The sequence below is a fragment of the Brienomyrus brachyistius genome, chromosome 8, assembly GCF_023856365.1.
Source record: "Brienomyrus brachyistius isolate T26 chromosome 8, BBRACH_0.4, whole genome shotgun sequence".
Lineage (NCBI taxonomy): Eukaryota > Metazoa > Chordata > Actinopteri > Osteoglossiformes > Mormyridae > Brienomyrus > Brienomyrus brachyistius.
Genome location: NC_064540.1, coordinates 15,318,158 through 15,340,190, shown reverse-complemented (window position 1 = coordinate 15,340,190; position 22,033 = coordinate 15,318,158). Strand labels below are relative to the sequence as shown.

General features: G+C 46.8%; 1 protein-coding gene across 5 annotated transcripts in view; it reads right to left on the bottom strand.

Moving 5' to 3' along the window:
* Positions 1-21,712, bottom strand: part of LOC125748116 (chemokine-like protein TAFA-1) — a 112,393-nt gene extending 90,681 nt beyond the window's left edge. For all 5 annotated transcript variants that reach the window (XR_007399467.1, XR_007399469.1, XR_007399468.1 and 2 more), the window contains exons 1-2: positions 21,149-21,712; positions 16,983-17,118 (exon numbers count right to left, since the gene is read on the bottom strand). Coding sequence is in view for 1 of the 5 variants with exons in the window: in XM_049023959.1 (XP_048879916.1) it covers positions 16,983-17,106 (124 nt within the window). In the remaining 4 variants the exon portion in view is untranslated. The remainder of the gene's footprint in view (positions 1-16,982; positions 17,119-21,148) is intronic.
* Between the last annotated feature and the right edge of the window lie 321 nt (positions 21,713-22,033).

Sequence of the window (22,033 nt, the reverse complement as noted above, 5' to 3'; positions counted from 1 at the left end):
CCACAGCCGAGACGTTCAGCTGCCCTCCAGTCAGTTTCTTTCAGCATAGCGCCGTGTCAAGCAGGATGTGTCATTCCAGCAGCAGACGTGGGTGTCAGTATGTGCAGATGAGTGAAACGGCTCCTCAGTTTTGACCCCCCCGCCTGTCCCCCTGCACTCTCGAACAGCACCCACACACATATACACACAAGGCGGGAACAATTAGCTTTTTGTTCTACGTGGCTAAAGTAAGACAATTACTGTTTTTCGATTTGGTGTATTTCATCTTTTCGATCCTGCAGGACCTGTTCACAGCAAGATAAGTGTCTGGTCGCTGTCTGGAGCACAAGGCCGTTTGTTAAGTGCCTTCTCAGAAGGAGGATTTAGAGATTCACCTGTAAAGCGTAATATGGGGACACTGTCAGAAACATGGACACTGTCATGGGAGGCGCTTATATACAGCCTGTCTGACTTCAGGGGCGACACCTGTGATTGGTGCCTGTGAGGGTGAGAAATCGTGTCAGCCAGTGGCGGCACATGGTGCTGTATTGGGGGCGGAGCCTGGGGCCCTTCACACGCCTGCGCCCAGATGCCCGAGCAGCGATGTGCCTGAGCTCTGACTGGTCAGTCCCCTCATGTGGCAGACTAGAGAGCTGCTTCTAGAAGATTCCGTACCCAAGTCCGTCTAGTCTCCCGTACATGTTCATAAACACCTTACGACTCATCATAGAAGGTTCACCGTGTGACATCAACTGCCTTCAGATGGACCTTGGCTTTTAAAACACGGCTCCCAGTGTAGCTGAGATGCAGTGGGTCTACATGACATGTGACTGAGCGTTTGGCAGTTTAATGCACAGTGAAGGTTTGTGGGGTGGCTCACAGCAATAGAGTGGACAGTCAGCAAGGCGTGTGACACAGGGATGCTACCGACGAGCACTGGGCGGACATTCTGCTGCACATAACACTCCCCCTGAGGAAAAAAAAACATATGACCACCTTTTTCTGCTCCATAACCAAGGCCACATTCATTTACCAAGGGTAAAAAATCCCCTGGTGAGAAAATACATTTTATTTAGCAGGTGTCTGATGACACGCTGATCTGGCTGCATGTCTATCGTGGTTGAATCCCGAGTAGAAATACTGCAGCTCCATCCATATAAACCTAAACCATTTCGAATCCTTTGAAATCATCACAATGTGTACACTTTTAGTCTGAACATTGGGGGGGTGGGGGTTCTATTAGCCAAATTTGCATTATTCGGGGGGATACAACACCTCCACCCCCCCCCCCAAATAATTTCCGGCCATGCGTGCAATGCAGTGGCTTGTGGCACAAAGACGTTTACATGTGATATTCCCGTCGATCCAACATACACAAAAATTTAATTCAAGATCGGTTTGAGGGAAAATCAGACAGGAGTCAACCATAGAGAGAATAAAGAAACATCCATTGACTGACGCTTTTCTTAAAGACTGACTCTCCGCAAGGTCCCACAGGGAACATGTTCCTTCATTTTCATAATCCCATAAACATTTCTGAAATAAAAATGTGTCTCACATCTGCTACGACTGCGAGACACAATAAAGGCCAATTACAGCGACTTTAGAGAACAGTCATGATTTCCTACAAGGGCATTTATAACCACCAGTGGAAATTCCTTTCTGTCTACTGCTTCGTATAGAAACTGTATAATTCTGTGTAATTCTGTAAAACAGTATAGCTCTAATTCTTATTGCTATGTGAAAGTGTTTTATGCGTATCCGCAAGGCTACTGAAGACTACATGCACAGAGAAGAATCACAACGACTACATAACTGATCAGAAAATGACCAGCCTGCAGCACCATGATGGGCTTTGCTGCTACAAACTTAAAGAGTCCAGCGACTTATAAGGGTAAATTTGTCCTTAACCGCAGAGTGACACCTGCGTGTGGGGCCTCGGGGGGCTGTGGGAGACTGGGGCAGGTGGCGTCCCATCCGGACAAAGTGACATTTGTCAGGGAGCGGTCCCCGCTTGGGACATGGCGCCCCCCCTCCCCCCGGTGTAGCGTGAATCGCAGGCACAGCTGTGATGAGGCCGCCAGCGTCACATGACGCGGGAAACACGCCTCGCGCGGCGGACACAGCTGTGATGAGGCCGCCGGCATCACATGACGCGGGAAACACGCCTAACGCAACAGACACAGGACCAGGTCCCGTCCAGCCGAGTTAACGCCAGCCTTTCCCTCGTCATGCCATCTGCCTGCTAGCATGCCTTTGTGCTCTCCTCCCTAAAGACACCGGGGCAAGATCCCTCAGCACCAAGCTGCAGAAGCTTCTGGAAAATAGGGGAAGACAGCGGCAGACTAACGTTGCAGCCGACGTGGCCAGCCATCACATTCACGCCAGACTGGGGCACCCAGTCGATCGCTCTCATTCCCGGTAAAAAGCCCTCAGTAATTTCAGGGGGGCAGAAAGGGAGTGAAATTTGTTTTTATTATATACAATACACTGCTGTTCATCTGGCCCTCCCTTCATTGCTCTGTCCATCCGCTTGTGACACCAGCGTCACGGCCACTGAGCCGGCCGGCTGCCTCCCATGAAAGGCCATCTTCACGGCCCGGTGTCTGGAGGGAAATCTGGCCTGGAAGGACACAGGAGTGGCTTTGTCCCGACACAAGCCCCACTCAGACGGGGGAGTCCTGCCTGCCACTGATCTCACCAGCACATTAAACCCAAACTGAGATTGGCTGCATGACTCAATGGGGAGAGACGCTATTCAACTCCCCCTGCAGACACCTGTCCCCCAGGACAGAGCACAGAGGCCTGAATATCCCCTCAACCTGGGACTTCACCCAAAGCTGGGGAACGTCAAAGGGACGGTCCATCTGAATAGCACAACCACGTGAATTACTGGCCGTAAACCTTTGTTTTGAAGTATTCTGTATACACAGTGAACCATCATCAATGCACAGCCCACGGTGACCTTTAATCTACTGTGTACATGGCAGCCTGATTCACACCAGTGTGGGTACAAGATGGCACACCTTGACGGAGGTGAAGATTTACATTTACATTTTAATTATTTAGCAAGCACTCTTATTCAAAGTGGCACACGTTTCTGAGGAACCAGGGTCAGACAGTTCCTGGAGCAACCGGGGGGTTGTTAATAAACATAAATGATAAATTCACTCAATATATGACATATCACAGTTAAGCATAATTTTATATAGCCACACTGCTGTAGAACTGTTACTGTCACCTGCCTATAGGGGGCACAGCAGTTAAGGGACTACATCAAAATTGCCAGGAGTGCCTTGCTTGTGGTGTTAAGAAAGTTGCTTAGGATAATGAACAACCGACCAGGGGAATCTGGCAGAAACCGGAAGACAAATTGGCCCACGCCATTTCCCAAATGAGGCTCTACGCCCAGGAGAAGAAGACAGAGAATAAATGGTTGGAAATACACTCTCAAAGGAGACCTTGATCATTACTGAACTGCAGCAGCATTTCCGGCTGCATTCTGGTATTTAGCTGACAGCAGCTCTCCCATCGTAATGAATCGTCACAACCTTTGAGTTGGTCCCGCAAGCTCATACCTGTTTGCACTCTGTACAGCATCTCTAATTTACCCCCAAGCTGGGGAGCACAGCCATGCACCACCATGCATTTTTATGCTCTCCAGTGGATCCAGTCTGAAATTTGAATTGCCTCGCTGCAACGTTTTGGACGCAACACCAGCCCAGGGACACCGGACAAACTGCATTCATCTTCTTTCAATAACGTGAGTGTACCCGGGGGGGTGGTCTAGCCAGTTCACCTTGGACCCACAGAGGATTTTTTTTCTCCCTACCTGGGACTTTTTGGTTCCTCTCCTCCATTGTCACCTGGCTTTCTTTCTTTCTTTCTTTCTTTCTTTCTTTTGTCTTTCGTTTTCCCTGTTTTTTGTATGATTCAGTCTTAATGATGTTAAAATGTATCACAGCACACCAATGTAAGGTGCCTTGGGGTGACCCTGTTGTGAATGGCGCTGTATAAAAAAACAGAAGGGCGGTCATGTCGAGACGAGCTCTGTCGGGTGTTGGAGGCCTGCTTTATGTAACACCATCTACTGAGGGGTTGGCTTTTTGTGCATCCATCTGTCCGTTTGTCTCTTGTTGTCCCTCACTCACACGAGGCACTGCTGTGAAGAACTGGAGAAGCTCATGTAACTGCCAATAATTATATTAATTTGTTTTCATATTTTAATTGGAATTATGCATGCAGTTTGTGCGAAGGGCCTTGTATTTAATAATTCGATTTGAAATGTATCAGTGGAGGTGCATTTTAATCAATCGCATCGCACTCAGCCAGCCGCTTTTGTGGGGGTGTTTATACATGGTTTAATGGGGGTGTTTATACATGGTTTAATGTGCTGTTTGCTACGTCTGAGCGTGTCAAAGGCTCTGACGGGTGAATTTGCAGTGCTTTCCTGATACAGGCTGGCCTTTTATTTATTTATAGAAATATGTCCACTAGCTGCACTCTCAGAAATGCCGCAGAATGTTTACTGCATTTACTGAATATGGCTGACCGTTTACTTAGGCTAGGAAGCACCCTGAGCTGCATCTGAGATTCGTGGGATTATGGTGGTGACAAGCCCTGTAGTCACAGGTGAGATGGTAACACGCTATGTTTTCATCTGCCTGCGCTCGTGGGGTTCAGATGTCCTGAGGCGTGGCTGTGGGGGCCATGTGCAGGCAACGTTTTGCCCTCCAACACACCAAGCCTGCCGAAGACGTGTGGAAGACTGTCCCTCTCAGTCAGGGGCCCCAGGGGCCTTGCAGACCCCATCACCTCAGCAGGGAAACAGCAAACGCTCAAGCAGTGGCCAGGCTTTGCCACGTGTTTCTGCTATGGTCCGCGGTGAGCACTGGCTGTAGCTTGTGGCCGAAAATTGGCCCTAAAATCAACCACATCGTTTTGCAAGAGTCAGAAACAGAAATGAGGACTGAGTTAGTGTGGCGGCTTGGGATCCGGACCTTAACAGGTCAGCGAGTAACATTTCTTGTATGTATCATTCGCAAGAGCTGTTGATAAAGAGCCATTGGTTAGTCCAGCAGATTTATAAGCACTAACAGTTAAAAGTAATAGGTATTTCCTTTGGTGGGAGAAACACTTCAGTTAAAACATCATTCAGCCATTTATCTAGGAGGGATAACCTATATGTCTTGCTGTATTCTGTGTTTATCTGTTTTTCCGTTGCACAGAACAGAGGGAGACAAGCATGGACGCCTCAGAATACCGCAGCAAACAATGACTGTGGCATGTCCAAGGGGCATGTAATGTATACCGGGACAGCAGTTATAGCCCATAATCCTTGGCAGAATCTCCTGGCCTGGACAGAGGAGCGCTCAGGAATTTTTATAGTGCCTGTGTCACACAGGCCAGTTAGAGCAGACGTCCTAGAAGGTGCTGAAGACATGGTCTAGGGGACGGTCTGATTTCCGATCGGAACGCAACCGAAACTTCATCTGCCTCTTGACTGGCGTGACTCTTGAAATGCAAATATATGAAAGCTGGTTGATGTGAGAAGGTCTGATGCTACCGTGGTTACGGAGCTGTGAAAATAACACTGCTCGTCTTTGGAGAGGTCATGGACCTGACACACCACAGTCAAAATACTTATCGCCAAATCCTTTTGCAAAGTAGTATAATGCAATATTTATGTTGATGTATAGCTAAACGGCAGCATAAAACACACCAGAGGTTTTATTCAGCGCCGTACTTCATCGTTTCCTAGGTAGTGGTAGGTGAAAGTGTCAGATAAACAAATATAAAAGTGAAAATTGTAAAACCTCTGAAGCACAACATGTTGGAGAACAAAGCGAATACATTAAATACCTAAGGCAAAATCTGAAAAGTAATATCAGCTCTTCCATCTGTTTTCACAAGCTGTTTACGACTTCAGTTCAAGGAGAGCTCTAACTTTACAAAGAGTCAAACGGCTGAATACAGCGGTGTTAAATCCGGGAGTTAAATATGGATACAGTCCGCAGGGTAGCTGGGCTGAAATCATACAAAGAGATCTGCGGCTTCCGATGAAAGCTGCCTAAAAGTCTCAACAAGGAGAAAATAATGCACCCAGCCTGTAATAACAACGCGCTGACAACATCTACATTTCTGTCCTCCATGTTGGATTCTCATCTGACGTCATCACTACATCCCATCGTGTCATATATTCAGCGTTGTGGGGTAATCAGCAACAAGAGTGTGGGAATAGGGTGAGTGACTGGGAAAAATATAAGCCAATCAGCTAAAAGTGTCAGTACGTACGTTCAGTTATGATTTGGCAAAGAACAAAGCAACTTTTTTGGAATGTTTAGACACCCTTATGTACTAGTAATGGCAAAAAAAATGCCTTGGTTCTGAAAACACAGCAAATATGTAACCTTTGGACTTTTTGCTTGTTTCACAGGGATGGTACTGAGTTATGGAATCACTTACTGTTGCCAAATCTGATGCTGTTTGTTCTGTGCCAAAGCTCTGTCAGACCTCTCATATAGAGGAAGCCCAGAAAGGGAGTTGGGGCTTGTTTCACCCATGATTTGACTTCTAGGAGTTCGGTCAGGGGTGTGGATAAAGTGTAAGGTGGTGAGGTCAGCAGGTGATACTGACGGAGACGTAATTAGTTAGGTAATGGGACAGACTCTCTGGGGATGCTGGAGATGCTCTAAGGCTGTGTGTAAGGCCAGCAGCCTGCAAGCCTGAGTTCTGCTATACCCAAGGCTGCCTTATAATATAACAGACTCGCTATTGTGCAGTCCTGAAATATCCCAGCTGCTGCTTTCTCTCCGCTGACAAAGCTTAAGGAAAGTCTGTAACTTTAACCAACATCCCTACCCAGAATCACCAATATTATTCAACAATAAATATAAAAAATGCATCATATATCATGTATCCAGTGCATGAGGATTGGGCTGCAGGCTTGTGAGTGTGGTGTGTCTCTCTGCGGGCACACTGTATAATGCGGGCACACTGCGGGTACACTGTACTGTATACTGCGGATACACTGCGGGCAGCCCGAAGACATGCAGTTTAGCCAGTAGGTAGGGTGTATGATTGTTACCGTGTGTGCCCGAAAATGGACTGGCATCCCGCCCAGGATGTACCCCGGCCCTGTTCCCTTTGAGGGACCGGCATCCCTTCCAGGGTGTACCCCAGCCCTGTGCCCTGTGAGGGATTGGCATTCCATCCAGGGTGTACCCCAGCCCTGTGAGGGATTGACAACCCGCCAAGAATGTACCCCAGCCCTGTGCCCTTTGAGGGATTGACATCCCATCCAGGGTGTACCCCAGCCCTGTGCCCTGTGAGGGATTGGCATTCCATCCAGGGTGTACCCCAGCCCTGTGCCCTGTGAGGGATTGGCATTCCATCCAGGGTGTACCCCAGCCCTGTGAGGGATTGACATCCCGCCCAGAATGTACCCCAGCCCTGTGCCCTTTGAGGGATTGACATCCCATCCAGGGTGTACCCCAGCCCTGTGCCCTTTGAGGGACCAGCATCCCTTCCAGGGTGTACCCCAGCCCTGTGCCCTGTGAGGGATTGACTTCTCATCCAGGGTGTACCCCAGCCCTGTGAGGGATTGACATCCCGCCCAGAATGTACCCCAGCCCTGTGCCCTTTGAGGGATTGACATCCCATCCAGGGTGTACCCCAGCCCTGTGCCCTGTGAGGGATTGGCATTCCATCCAGGGTGTACCTCAGCCCTGTGCCCTTTGAGGGATTGACATCCCATCCAGGGTGTACCCCAGCACTGTGCTGCCTGTGGCAGACTCCAGCCCCCACTCACACTCCCCCCCATGACCTTGCACTAAATAAGGATTCGAAAGATGGATGAACAGATCGTGTGTCTATCAGTAATCAATATAGACACATATCAATCTACAAATGATTGTGTATATAGATACAAATATGTGTAGATACAGATACAGCATTATATTACACATTTTTTGTATTGCTCAGAGTTGCTCTAAAACTATACTTACACACACTATATACAGTAAACAGACCACAGCAAATGTTTTTGTTTCACTCTCAGTTTATGGGTAAAATAATAAATAATAGATAAATGATAAATAATAAATAAAAGCTTCTGTGTAAAATACACATTTGTAAACTCCAACATAGGATGATCACCCACTCCATGTCAGGACAGACACTATGAGCTACTTCGCGTATTACAAACTATTTTAAACCGGAAAGACTCCTTTGTTTGGCTAAGTAGTTCAGTTCTTCTTGTGCTTTGACTGGTTTGTTTCCTTGATTGAAAGACTCCTCCAACCATTTCACGTTAACAATGATGATTATTAGCATGATTATAAGAGAATGACCAATCAGCATACAGTAAGAACTCAGTGCTTAAGTGAAATTTGGGTCCTTGAATTGTTGAAATGGCAGTTTACAAACCCAGTCATTGTTCATAGTGTCCCTCCTAAATGGATTAGGGGGTCACCCTAACTCCAGCATGGTTCTTCTCTGTTTCTCATTAATGAAGGGCTTTATTCTTCTTTGCTTTATGGGACTTCAGTCCTGCTTCTAGGAGCCTGATACGCACTGTCCTAGCAGTGCACTTCACACCTGCACTTAATGTTTCCCATTCCTTCTGAAGGTCACATGATGTCATCCCACATTTCATGAGGCACTGCCGGATAAGCTGCCCTTTACCTAGCTGGTTGTTCCCAGTGTCTCCAGTTCTTATTCTTGTGTTGTCTTAGAAATGTTGAGCCTGGAAGCCACCTGCTGTTCGGCGTAGCCTTCTGCCAGCAGAGGATTTAACAACACAGATTTTTAAAAAATATTGAGTGGTCTCATTTTTTTTCCAGAGCTGTATATATGTTTTAAGTTTCACTACACACACACACACACACACACACACACACACACACACACACACACACACACACACACACACACACGTATCATGACTGGAGGTTGCTTTGCTGGTGACAGACTTGGTGACTACTGATTTTGCAATGACCACTGTTCATCAGAATTACAGTCAATCGTGCATCAGCAAGATAACGACCAAAAACATACCTCAACACAGTGCAAGTACTAACTGGCGAGAAAGAACGAGGACAAGTCAAACAGACTAAAACCAGTCCACAGACCTCAATCCCACAGGACTATTACGGGATGGACTGGCAGCTCTGTTAGCCCCCTCCATCTCATTTGAAGCCACCTCCATCTCAGAAGGAGCCCCCCCATTTTCAGGGGCAGCCTCAGCAGAGTCGGGAAGTGATTTCCTGCTGAAACTCCGCCTAATGCCTCGTGTTTGTAAAGCCGTTACCTCAATGAATGGGGGATATTTTCAGGAATCCAAGGTTTCGAGCCGCTCCTTGAGCACTGCTTTGGGACTTCCTAGGTCTCGTGTTGTTTACTGCAATTATTTTTTGATTTTCAAGTACATACAGATTCCCATCCAGATATACAGAAATATACATACTGAGAGAAACTATGTGCGTAAGATATGTTTAATATATGAGCCCTGTGATTTGCACCCTTCACGTACACAAGTGCTCCTTATACTTCCATTTTGGGTGAGTCAGCATCTCTTCTTTCTGCGGAAAGTGTGCCGGGTCTGTTTGTTGCCGCCGCCCCACTATAAATAGCTCTGTAATAGGATTCCTTGACTCTTCCAATGACTGCTTCCACTATCAGAGAGACATTTAAGTTCACTAATCCATGACAAATTGTTTCATCTGATCCATGACAAATTGTCTCAAAGCCAGATAGAGATCAGGAGATCGAAATCTGAAGGAAAATTGTGTTCAGTGCAGAAGTGATCACTGCGTTATTGCCCAGTTTTAAAAGGTTGCTTTGATTAGCTCAAAGGGCATGCGAAGAGAGAGAGAGAGAGAGTGAGAGAGAGAGAGAGAGACAGAGAAAGACAGACAGAGAGAGGGAGAGAACCTTTCCACCCCAAAGTATAAGGCTTTACAGCAATTAAATGCGAACGGGAAGTGATATTACCAGCTTCAAGTGAACCAGGAGCAGACAGCTGTTCCAGCACTTTATAACCAGGGAATACATTTTCATTACTGAACACCTTTGGTGTGTTTCCGTGAGTGTGCGTGCATGTGTGTTTGTGCGTGTGTTCATAAACTGAAGAGACCTTTTAATATTACCTTATTAAACATTCATTCTGTCACCGCTCTCATCTCGTTCGCTGAAGTCTTCCAATTTCACACCCCCTAGCTTTGCTCTCCCAATGGTAATAGTTTATTTGTGACTATTAAGAGGCATTTCTCAATGAAAGACTCTGAATCATCACTGGCAAGTTGATAGAAGGCTTCCTTATCCCATCAGCTTGGCTCTGAATCGTTCCTGCGCATTCAAGGGAGGGAAAGCTAATCGCGTTCGACTACGGCCGTAAATTCCAGCTATAATTACCTCCAGCAATTAAAATGGGTGTAAAATTAATCAGATTAATAAGCAAAAGCCGAGAACTTTAATTTCATGTTTGTAATTCATAGGTGTGCCTAAAAACAAAATTCCTAAACAGGACCTGACTGCAGGTGACTCTGTAAGTGTTAAAGATTTAATCGCATTTATAAAATTCAATAAAGAGTAAAAAAACGCCCTGCAAGGCCAGGGAAGATGACTGAATATTTTATGGATGCTTCAGCACTACCACAAACTTCACAGCCTGTACAGCAGACACAGGCAGAAGCATGCAGGCTGGGTCACGCAGGCTAGGTCACGCAGGCTAGGTCACGCAGGCTAGGTCACGCAGGCTGGGTCATGCAGGCTGGGTCACGCAGGCTGGGTCACGCAGGCTGGGTCATGCAGGCTGGGTCATGCAGGGACACTTCACCCTCTGATTTACTCCGATGGTATGGACGAGAACAGTCCGCCCTGTTTGCCGAGGAAGACCAAAGGTAGGCTTCCTCTGAACACAGCTGGAGGTGGCAGAGTGCTCCGCTTCCTCTGGATCTATCGCCACTCTCCCCCTCCTAGTGCCATTTTAGGATTTCTTAAATGCTGGGCCTCCAAATCAGCCGGAAAGCCGAGCACCACCCGCGCCTGTCTGTGGGGAAACCTGAGCGGCAGACTTTAATTCAGAGAAACAGAAGCGCCGCATGACCAGAGTAGGACATTTGAAACTTACATTTAGGTTGTAATTTATTTGCCGATATTTCTGCCTCAAAGATCATCCATTTATCGGAAAACCAGGTAACAAATAAGACATAATATGACAAGAAAATTGGAAGCGATTACTCATGTTTTCTAAGTTACGTTCATAATTAAACATGCCATCTTTTGCACAAGCGTGGATGTTGTTTTCAAATATGTGACAGATTGTTTTGGAGGCTAAAGAAAACCTCGCAAAAAACACCCAAGTGCCGTTAGGTCATTCTCTCTTTTGACGTCACACTCCCGAGGAACCAGATTCAAAGAAAAGCACAGTCTGAGGAACGGGGTGGTGGAAGGAGGACCCACACACATATTGGCCGACGCAGCAAACCGGAAGCCACAAAATGGCCGCCATGCCCATAGCCGCTCGGACAGCCTGGAGAGGCAGTCAGAAAACAGAGCATTCTGGAGAAACACTGTCCATACAGCCATGGGGAGTCAGCATCAATGTGAGAGTGAGTAATAATAATAATAATAATAAGAAGAAGAATATTAATACAAAAGGCAGAGTGTGTTCTTATTGGCTGACTCGGAGCCTGCACACCTCATCCGTGTCCGTAATTCTCAGACCTATCACTCTAAAACCAAACTTATCCAGACAGAATTCTTGCTCTTCTTTAAAGTTCCCTTTTCTCCCAAGAGGCAAAAGATAGTGCTTAGCTTTATTACGTTTCAGAGACGAGAGGATCTGTAATAACGAACGCCTCTGAAGGGGGCTGCAGCATTTAGATGTGTCAGATGTTGGAATGATATTTAATCATGGTGCACGGTGTCTGCGTCTATTGAAAAGACAATTTAATTGGCAACCGGTGTCAAACGGCGCTGCCGTCATTGTTCTTGTAAAGGATAGTCAGATCTGATAAAGGTTTATCGCCTCAGAAACCCCTTCGGGCTCCAGTTTTAAATGCAACCAAGTTAATATATTCCTGTCATTTCCTGCTGCCTGTCCCCCTGAGATTTATAAGGCTAGGGCTGCCGGTAAGCTATACAGGACAGCAGGGGGCATTAAGACAGCACCGGTTATCTCAATTCTCTAAAGACACATAAGTCACCGTTGACTAATCTCCACTCAATGGCGCAAATTGGCCCGTCGATGGGGTTTCAATCATTAGGAGCCGTAGTGCCGCTGAAATCATGACCTGTCTGCTTAAATACTAAAAGCGATCCAACACTCGCAGCACGGCCCGCCGTCTGCAGCCAGTGTGCCTGAGACATGTTCCTGGCGTGTGCCGGTCTGGGATCTCAGTTTGGGGGGGGGCATCGCTGACGGAGGTGGGTGGGGTTGATGGTCCATGGATGCATGGATGCATCAAAGGTTTCTTAAATGAACACGCTCACCTGTGTGGAAAAATGCGTGTCTGCCTCAAGCTGGTGACATGTCGCAATCCTTGTAATCGTTTGGCGGGAAATTCATTTAAAGGCTCTTTTGGTTATACAACCAGCACAAGTAATAAAATGGCCGTATGGGTACGCTAGATAAAATAAAGGCAAAGAAAGAAATTTCAGTAACTAAAAGCACTGTTTTATGAGCACAGTTCCCACTAATAGTTGGCGGGAAAAATCAACCAATAATCATTTTTATGGCAAAAAGTCCTGCCTTATCTGAACCCTCAGATAGAACAGCTGAGGTTAGGATGGTACTCTATATTAAAATACAAAATCAATATGCCTCGTTGCCAGCACTGTAAGTGCACCCCCCCTCCACCCCAAACGTGAGGTACACAGAGCCGCCACGCTCACATGCACACACACCTCGGCACGTTAATGGACACGCTGAGCATTTTCAGGATGTGTCTCCTGCTCTGCGAATTCCCGCGACGGCTCTCCTCGTCCTCCGCGGCACGTTCTCGCACGGCTTTCATTAGGCCAGCGCAGGGAGGACCCGAATGAGGCCGCTTCCGTGTCACACTCCACTCATCCGTCAACGTACTGGATTATTTCTTGAGAGACTCGAATTGGCTTCGCGGAGTCGAGGGCCATCAATCTTTGCTCGGCGGGATGTGGGGCAGCTGGCTGGCGGGGGCTCCCGGGAGAAAGGGAGGCACTCGTCTCCAGCAGGTGATGAAGCCACAGTACAAATGTTACTCAATCTGAATCGTAGCCCCGAGTCGTAGATTTGTCACTGAGACAAAAAAAAAAAGACAGGAGGAAAGATCTCTCCATCTTTTATATGCATCCAGCATCCTGCCTGCTCCCACTGTGCCAGGCGCTCCATTTTTCAAACTTAGCCTAACGTCAGGGCCGCTCCGACTGTAGCCCCGCCTCCGCGTTCCCCAGACCCCGCCCACACCTCCATCCCACATTGGAAGTCATCGGCCTCCCTCTGTTTGCTGGCCTGCCTCCATTATTCTAAAGTCATTTACTGAACAACCTTACAACTGCCAAACATCAGCTGTACACTTTTTAGTGCATGCTATCAATGCTTAAATAAATTAACATTATTAATTAACTGATTGCAGAATGCCATTTTCTGCCATGGGGACAAATTAGTCATAAATATGTAGCTTTATTTAACTGTATCTATGATTTTGTTTCACAAATAGTCATAATTGCTCAATTAAACATAATGGATGTACAATATAAGTATTATCCATAGAATGCTCTAATTCTGTTAATAATTTGTCGGTATCTGTTAATACGTCTGCCTTTTTGTACATCAAATGCTTGCAGCACAAACAACGCATGCATGACATTTTAGTGTAATATATATCGAAATATATTTAAACTGTGAAATCCTCCACCTGTGAAATCAATTCGGCTTCGACTGTTTTGTTAGGCGTTTCAGTTGCGGGGGCTCTGCCTGCCTTTTCTGACAGCATCGTTCACTCCGCATTCGCCCCACAGCGACCGCGTGCAGATCAGAGCGCGCGCCACGTGACTCAGGCGAATCTCGGACTGCGTGCTGCGGCGGGGATGAATCACAGTGATTAGTAGCTGTGGTATTTATACTCTTACACCTGGAAGGGACCTATGTTTCCTATAATCCCAATTATCTTCTGTGGGTATATATTATATAGACACACTTTACCCTGCTGAGGGTCCTTCCCTGTCCTGTGCTGCCACATTGTCTTCTTTACACATGTATATGCCTCTGTCTTTGTTGAAGAGGATGCATTATGGGTAATGTAAAAGCCCTCTTACCATCTCACCCTACACCCTTCATCATATTTTGCCCCCATATACTTTGACCAAAACAGGAAAGACTGCCCACCGTGTTTGTGTCCGTACCTGTATCTGTGCCCATAGCCGTGTCTGTGCCCATAGCTGTGTCCATGTCTGTGCCCATAGCCGTGTCTGTGTCCATAGCCGTGTCCGTGTCTGTGCCCATAGCCGTGTTCGTGCCCGTAGCTGTGTCCGTGCCCGTAGCCGTGTCAGTTGCCATAGCCGGGTCCGTACCCGTGTCCCTGCCCATAGCCGTGTCTGTGCCCATAGCTGTGTCCGTGCCCATAGCCGTGTCTGTGTCCATAGCCGTGTCCGTGTCTGTGCCCGTAGCTGTGTCCGTGCCCGTAGCCGTGTCAGTTGCCATAGCCGGGTCCGTACCCGTGTCCCTGCCCATAGCCGTGTCTGTGCCCATAGCCATGTCCCTGCCCATAGCCGTGTCTGTGCCCATAGCCGTGTCCGTACCCGTGTCCCTGCCCATAGCTGTGTCTGTGTCTGTACCCGTGTCCGTGCCCATAGCCATGTCCCTGCCCATAGCCGTGTCCTTGCCCATAGCCGTGTCTGTGCCCATAGCCATGTCCCTGCCCATAGCCGTGTCCTTGCCCATAGCCGTGTCTGTGCCCATAGCCGTATCCCTGCCCATAGCCGTGTCTGTGTCATTAGCCGTGTCCGTGCCCATAGCCGTGTCCTTGCCCATAGCCGTGTCTGTGCCCATAGCCCTGTCAGTGCCCATAGCCGTGTCTGTGCCCATAGCCATGTCCCTGCCCATAGCCGTGTCTGTGTCTATAGCCGTGTCAGTGTCCATAGCCGTGTCCATGCCCATAGCCGTATCCCTGCCCATAGCCGTGTCTGTGCCCGTAGCCCTGTCAGTGCCCATAGCCGTGTCCGTACCCGTGTGCCTGCCCATAGCTTTGTCTGTGTCCGTACCCGTGTCCGCGCCCATAGCCATGTCCCTGCCCATAGCCGTGTCTGTGCCCATAGCCGTGTCCGTACCCGTGTGCCTGCCCATAGCTGTGTCTGTGTCCGTAGCCGTGTCAGTGCCCATAGCCGTGTCTGTGCCCATAGCCGTGTCCCTGCACATAGCCGTGTCAGTGTCCATAGACGTGCCAGTGCCCATAGTCGTGTCTGTGCCCATAGCCGTGTCCCTGCCCATAGCCGTGTCTGTGCCCATAGCCGTGTCCCTGCCCATAGCCGTGTCTGTGTCCATAGCCATGTCTGTGTCCATTCTCGTGTCTGTGCCCACAGCCATGTCCATGTCCATTCTCGTGTCTGTGCCCATAGCCGTGTCTGTGCCCATAGCCATGTCCCTGCCCATAGATGTGTCCGTGTCCATTCCTGTGTCTGTGCCCATAGCCGTGTCCGTACCCGTATCAATGACCATAGAAATGCCCGTGTCTGTGCCCATATCCGTATCCATGCCTGTGCCAGTGTCCGTGCCCATAGCTGTGTCCATGTCTCTGCCCATTCCTATGCCTGTGTTTGTGCCCATATCAGTATCTGTGCCTATGCTCATGCCCAAGTTCGTGCCAGAGCGAGCCTCACGAAAAAAAAGGCAGCTCAGCCAGGCGGCTCATAAACTGCAGCGGAATTTCTCACCCGTGACCCGTAAACCTGCATCTGCTAAGGGCGGGATTCTGTTTTTCGCTGAACTCCTCTATAATTTACAGGACGCTTACTGCAGGGCGTCCGTCTCTGATGCCAGGCTTTGGCAAAGCCAGGTTCACCTGGCAGCACACATTTAAAAATGAATGCAGGCCTTTCTGCTATTCACTCTGTTTCTTTTACCTTCTGTTTGAATTCGGACCGCTCACGTCTGAGGTCTCCACCCCACTCACAGTGTCAGTGCTGAACCCGAAAGGACAAGGTATCCTAAATGGAAACCATGACAAGTGCAGTTGGTTTTGTCTCAAAATAAGAAAATCGCATATATTTTGATGCTATTTTGTATCAATCAAACCTGTCAGACCCTGTCTATGTATTTCTATCTCCAGATAACAGGGCTACCTTTCTTGTCTTAGATACTCTTTTTATGAACAGCATTGCTACAGATGGCATTAATGTTTAAACAGCAGTTGGGCCTGCGCCTCTGTAGCCTACTTCACAATGACCTTGCATTCAGCTGCTTCAGGAAAGCACATCAGGAGTCCTTTATGCACTGCTGATCTGACAACGCTGACCCTACAGACTTTTATCAGTCTGTGATCCGCAGGAACAGGAGTGGGGCGCTCGCAGAAATCAATTAATCCAGGGCTTGTCCATTTAGGATGCTGGAGTCACACATTTAAAGATGAGAATCACCAACAGCACAGCTGAGCGACTGAAACCAAAGCCCTGGCTGGTTGTCCGTTGATTAGTTAGTATTCCAATCACCATATTGCACATGCTTGTGATGTGGTAATGATCGACTTTCCCCAGTCATCAAAGCTCAGTGACAGTGACTGCAGCAGATTTCAGACAGCAGAGTCATTTCTCTGGAACCTCAAGACAACACGCCAGCCACTCTTGATGCTAGGTGAATGCTAGCCAGATGCTTGCCTGATGTTAGCTGAATACTAGCTGGATGCTTGCCTGATGCTAGTCTGCTAGCCTGAAACTTGGTGAATGCTAACCAGATGCTTGCCTGATGCTAGCCGGATGCTAGCCTGCTAGCCAGATACTAGCCTGGAGGGAGGAAAGCAGAGACTCACCGAGGATCTGGATGGCGTTGCGGCCAGGCCTGGGCAGGTGGTGCTGCTGGATGGTGTTGTAGAGAGTGGCCCGGCAAAGCATGATGGCGCTGGCGCTAATCCACAAGCACCAGAACCAGGACATGGTGGGGTGCAGCTGTGGGGTGCAACAGAGACTGAATCAGCTTTACTGGGCAACTGTGTTCGCACACAAGCAGGAGTTTGTCTCCTGGTATCAGAGGCTCAGATACTTACAGTAGATACATATACAGGTAAGACAAGACAAAGCTGACTTTAACAATGTGGACAGATGAGTGATTAATGTATAAAAAGTCTTCTGAGGGCAGAGACAAGCGTCTGTCTGCTTCTCACACGCATCCTGACAGAAGGGAGTGGGGGTTGGGGGTGGAGGCAAAGCGAGGGTGTCCACGTGGAGATTATTCACAGGAGAGAGAGATTGGAAACCCACACGCAAGACAGCAGAGAGTCTAAACACCTACATCCACACTGAGGCAGCTAAGATAGCGAGGCCAGAGGAGCACGGGCAAGCAGCATCGAGCACGACTCAGAGAGAGCCACGCAGAGTCGAGGGGGTGGGGGATTCAACGGGCTCCCCCTGGAAAAGGGGGCTGGTAGGACAGGGGCCGACGGAGAAATGTCCTGAGGCGAATCAGCAGGATCTACAAAACAGAGGCCATCTTCTGGGATGTGTAACGCGGAAGGGGACACTGTGACAGCGAATCAACTGGTGGAAAGCAGCTCCTATCAGAGCAGAGGCTGAAAAGCGATACATCCAACAGCAAGTTGCAGTACAAATTCCAGCAGCAATACATCAATTTCTGAACAAAAATCTGTCTGGAATAACTGATGGAGATTGACGTTACCGTGAAATACAATTTTAAGACCCGTAAAGTGTATATTTTAAGCAGCATTTTTTCATAGATGTGACTGTTTTATGCGGTGTATGTTTTTCTGCTGTGTGGCTGTGTGCTTTTGGCTGTGTTGCAAATAAACAGAAATCATAACGACCTCACGGAATGATTAGCCTGCTCCAAACACTGAGCGTTTGCTCATTACGTGAAACGATCATTTTAAAGCTTTCTGTCCATAAAATAGAGAAAAACAGGCGTAACTCCTGGTAATATAATACTATTGTAAAAGTGCGTCCTCTTTTTACCATATCTGATTAAAACCTTCTGTCCATGATACTTGGGACAGTGTTTATTCGTTAGTCTGTGGGACGGCGTTTCCCTCGCAGGTGTAGCTGACCTCGGCCGGGACTGGGCCGCCTTCGCTAACATCTCTGCCTCCTTCTTCGCCGAGTTACCGAGTTACCACGCGCTCTCCACAGCAGCAAGGGCCCTTATGTAAAGGCACTCCAGACATATCACCGTCTGTTAAAGTGCTTTTAATTCACTGCAAATATATGCGTCTGTTTACCTCTTCAACGGTGAATCAAGAACGTGAGTCCTTCCATGAATGTACATTCATTTTAGAAATCACGCTACGTCGTGTCCTTTTCCCATGTAACGTATATAATTGCTGTTAAGCTGCAACGGAACGTTAGATGAACCTTACATACTTATTTAAATGGCAAAACTTTTTTTGATAATATCGAAATTCGTAATTTTATCTGTTTAAATATCTGGTAACGCTTTACATTAACTTCACCGTCATGCATCATAATGCATTCATAGAACATTCATAAGCAGCATGTAAGTATACCCTAACATCCTATCATAGCGTAACAGCTTCATTATAGATTAATAATAAATTTTACATGATAATAAAAAACATTATAGTCACATAATCGTATAATGTTCGCTATTAATGTGTATTAAAGCTATAACGCTATGTTAGAATGTTAATGTTTACAGTATTTATATGGTGCTTATCAATGTTCTTCCGATGCATTATGAAAGTGCGATGGATTTTGTATGAATGCATTATAAATGCATTATAAAGATGCAGCTGATGAAAAGCTTTACCAAATATTTTTCTCCCACAAGACTACATGCTGATTCTTAATTTGTTTGTTTTGACTGTATTAAATATAAATATAACGCTGATGCCAGAGCTTAACAATGGGTTACAATTGAAATTCTATTTAACAGTACTGCAATTTTATTCCAATTTAGTGTCCGTAACCTTTAAGACTCTTACATTACTGGTATCACGGTATGACAACACCACGTCACTCACTACCACGGTGTACTGTAGCTATAAAATCTCTTCAAAAATACTTCTATTTCGTTGAGTATGTATTGTACTTTTGGACTGAACAACTCTTCCAACAAGTGTACATCTTAAAATGTGATGATTAAAGCACGGAAAAAGCTGTCTGATCCACTCAGGGTTACTAATGGACACATTACTCCTTTTAATGGAGCTTAAAGTATGTGGCGGGGTCTCCCTCTACCCCCAGCTGACGTTGAGACAGCCACTGAATATTTGCTAAGTAAAATAAAGTATACACGCATTAACAGCTCATTGCAATCCCTCTTCCTCCGTTAATTTAAGATTCAGTTTTAGAGAAATGCAAACTATTCCCCGAGGAAGGCTTTTCATCACACGATATGTTATTGACAGGACGCCTTAAACCTGGAAAATACGTACGCGCGCGCGCGCACACACACACAGACACACACACACACACTCAGGTTTGTGATCGTATCTTTGTGGGGACTCTCCATTCATTTCTATGGGGAAAACTCTAGTTCCAACATGACGACCTTAACCCCTGCCCAGCCCTAACCTTAACCATAAGTAACCTAACAAAATACGAGGTTTTTTACTTTTTTGATTGCATTCACGGATCTTTGTGAGGACTTGAAAAATAGTCCCCACAGCGTCAAAATAACAGATTTTTTATTACATTGAGGGGGGCATTTGAGCCCCACAATTTAATATAAGCATAATCCACACACACAGTGGTTACTGCCTCCAAACAGGAAAAGAAAATCTCAGTTGGTTTGCTCTGGGTATTGAGACTGTCTCTGTGTATTTATGTCAGATGAGGAAATCATCGTTTGTGACTGACATTGCGCCAAGCTGACAGAAAGGAACGCACTACCGGACCACAAAGCAAATTATAAATAAGGGCACCCCAGGCACATAACCTGAGGAGTCATGAATACTTGTTTCACTAGAAAAGCGCCAAATTATTTAAGTTGCTATGCCGACTGTTTCAGCTAACAATCTCCAACACTATTACCATGTTTTACACCACACAAAATAAGGGAAGCACATATAAGGTGTACGTTTTCTTGATCCCCTCAATAAATTAAGGTTAAATGCACGTTTCGTGTCACTCTGGCAATTTGTAAATCTGTTTAATGGGCCTCTTTTGTTCTGCTCTGCCATCTAATTGGCACATTGATTTATCTCCTCACACGGATGCGCTTTTTGACGGCCGTCTAGGCGCGCGTCACTGTGCCACATTACTACTCCCGAAAGTAACCGAACCCGTTCGCTTCTTCAATACACCTTCGCCTCTATAATCCACACTTTCATAAGTAATTCAATGCACTCTTTCCCTTATGTTAAATAGGACATTGAAAGATGAGCACAAGATGCCCCTTAGTTCGTCCCTGCACACTTTATTGCTTCTTTTTTTTGTGCATATTTTGTCGAAATAATTTCAATGTAAATGCTCAATGTGCAATTATTTTTATAATAGAAATAAATATCCCGATGCTTTCTGAATTTTGAAAACATTCAAAAAAGGCGTTTCATTTTTGTCAAAAATTGACTTAGCTTGCATGCATTATTTATTTTTGGAGCTGAACGTATTTTAAGAAGCGCTGGTGACAGGGACGGAAAAGCGACCGGCTGAATGTCTTTGCTCATATCGGCCATGACTGTAGTACAAGTAACGCAAATGGTGAAAGACAAAATATTGTAAGACAACCAAACGCCACATATTGACTGCTGTTGAAGTTCAGTTTCCTTCTGATTATAGCGGATTAGACATGTAAAACGCGCAGTTCTCCACATCCTTCACTTTTGAATGGGAAATCATGAAGTCATCTTCGTTACCTACTGGTATCCTCGCTCTATCCTATCTAGAATACAGACCCGTGACTTAAATACAGGTCAGCGAAGGATGCTTGATCTCCTTACTTGCATCTAGAAATATTCGCGCAGTGCCTGAGCTCCAAAGACCACAGCCGCTTTCAGGCTCTTACCTGCTTAATCCGGCCAGCAGAAAAGAAACCTTACTAGTGCTCATCCAAAGAAATCATCACGCTGTCTTAAATCCATCCATATCGCCGTTGGGCTTCCCACAAGTTCCCGCTTCAGGTTTGTGAAACTGCGGATGCGGGGCTGTCCTGTGCCCAGCGATTGCTCCAAACGTACAGGCGCGGCGCTTAACTCTCCCGGCTGAGAGGTTGTGTCAGACACCGTCCGGACTTTAAAGGGTGGAAACGTGTCATTTCACCTTTAAATCATGTCGAGGCGTCACCTTTCCGCTCTGGAGGGGATCCTTGTGTTGCCGCGGAGTTAATTCCCCTCCACACTTAAGCTAAAGAGGCGGATCGGCTCCCCGGCGATGACAGCTCCCTCTCCGCTCCCTCCCGTCCTCCACTTGAACAGCAGGTTTGCGCTCCGGCTTGTTTAAAACGAACTAAGTAGTACATGTATTGCAGAAAAAGAAGCGGTGCCGGAGAGGTTTGGCATGTCTTAAAGCTAGACTGCCCGCTACTATAATGATGCACGGTTATTAAACCCCATCCACCCTATCAGCTGAAATGATGCGCAGCGAATCGGACGGAGCGCATGTCACGGGACGGCGGGGAGTCGCCTCTTATCGTGCAATTTTATTTGCGGCGACGGTAATGTGGAGGAAGGACGTGAAATAACTAGTTTCTTTAGTTGTATCGTTTTTTATATAGGGGGTGGGGGTTAAATAAGCATAATATGGGGAAGAACTATTGATTGATCCCCTTCCAGTCGGCTGCGTCCCTGTTTTTCAGCAAGAAAAGTTCTTGGTCACAGCTGGTGACGGAGGCAAACATTTCTTCAATGTTTAATGACATATTCAATCCAGAACCCTTAAAGTGTAAAATTAA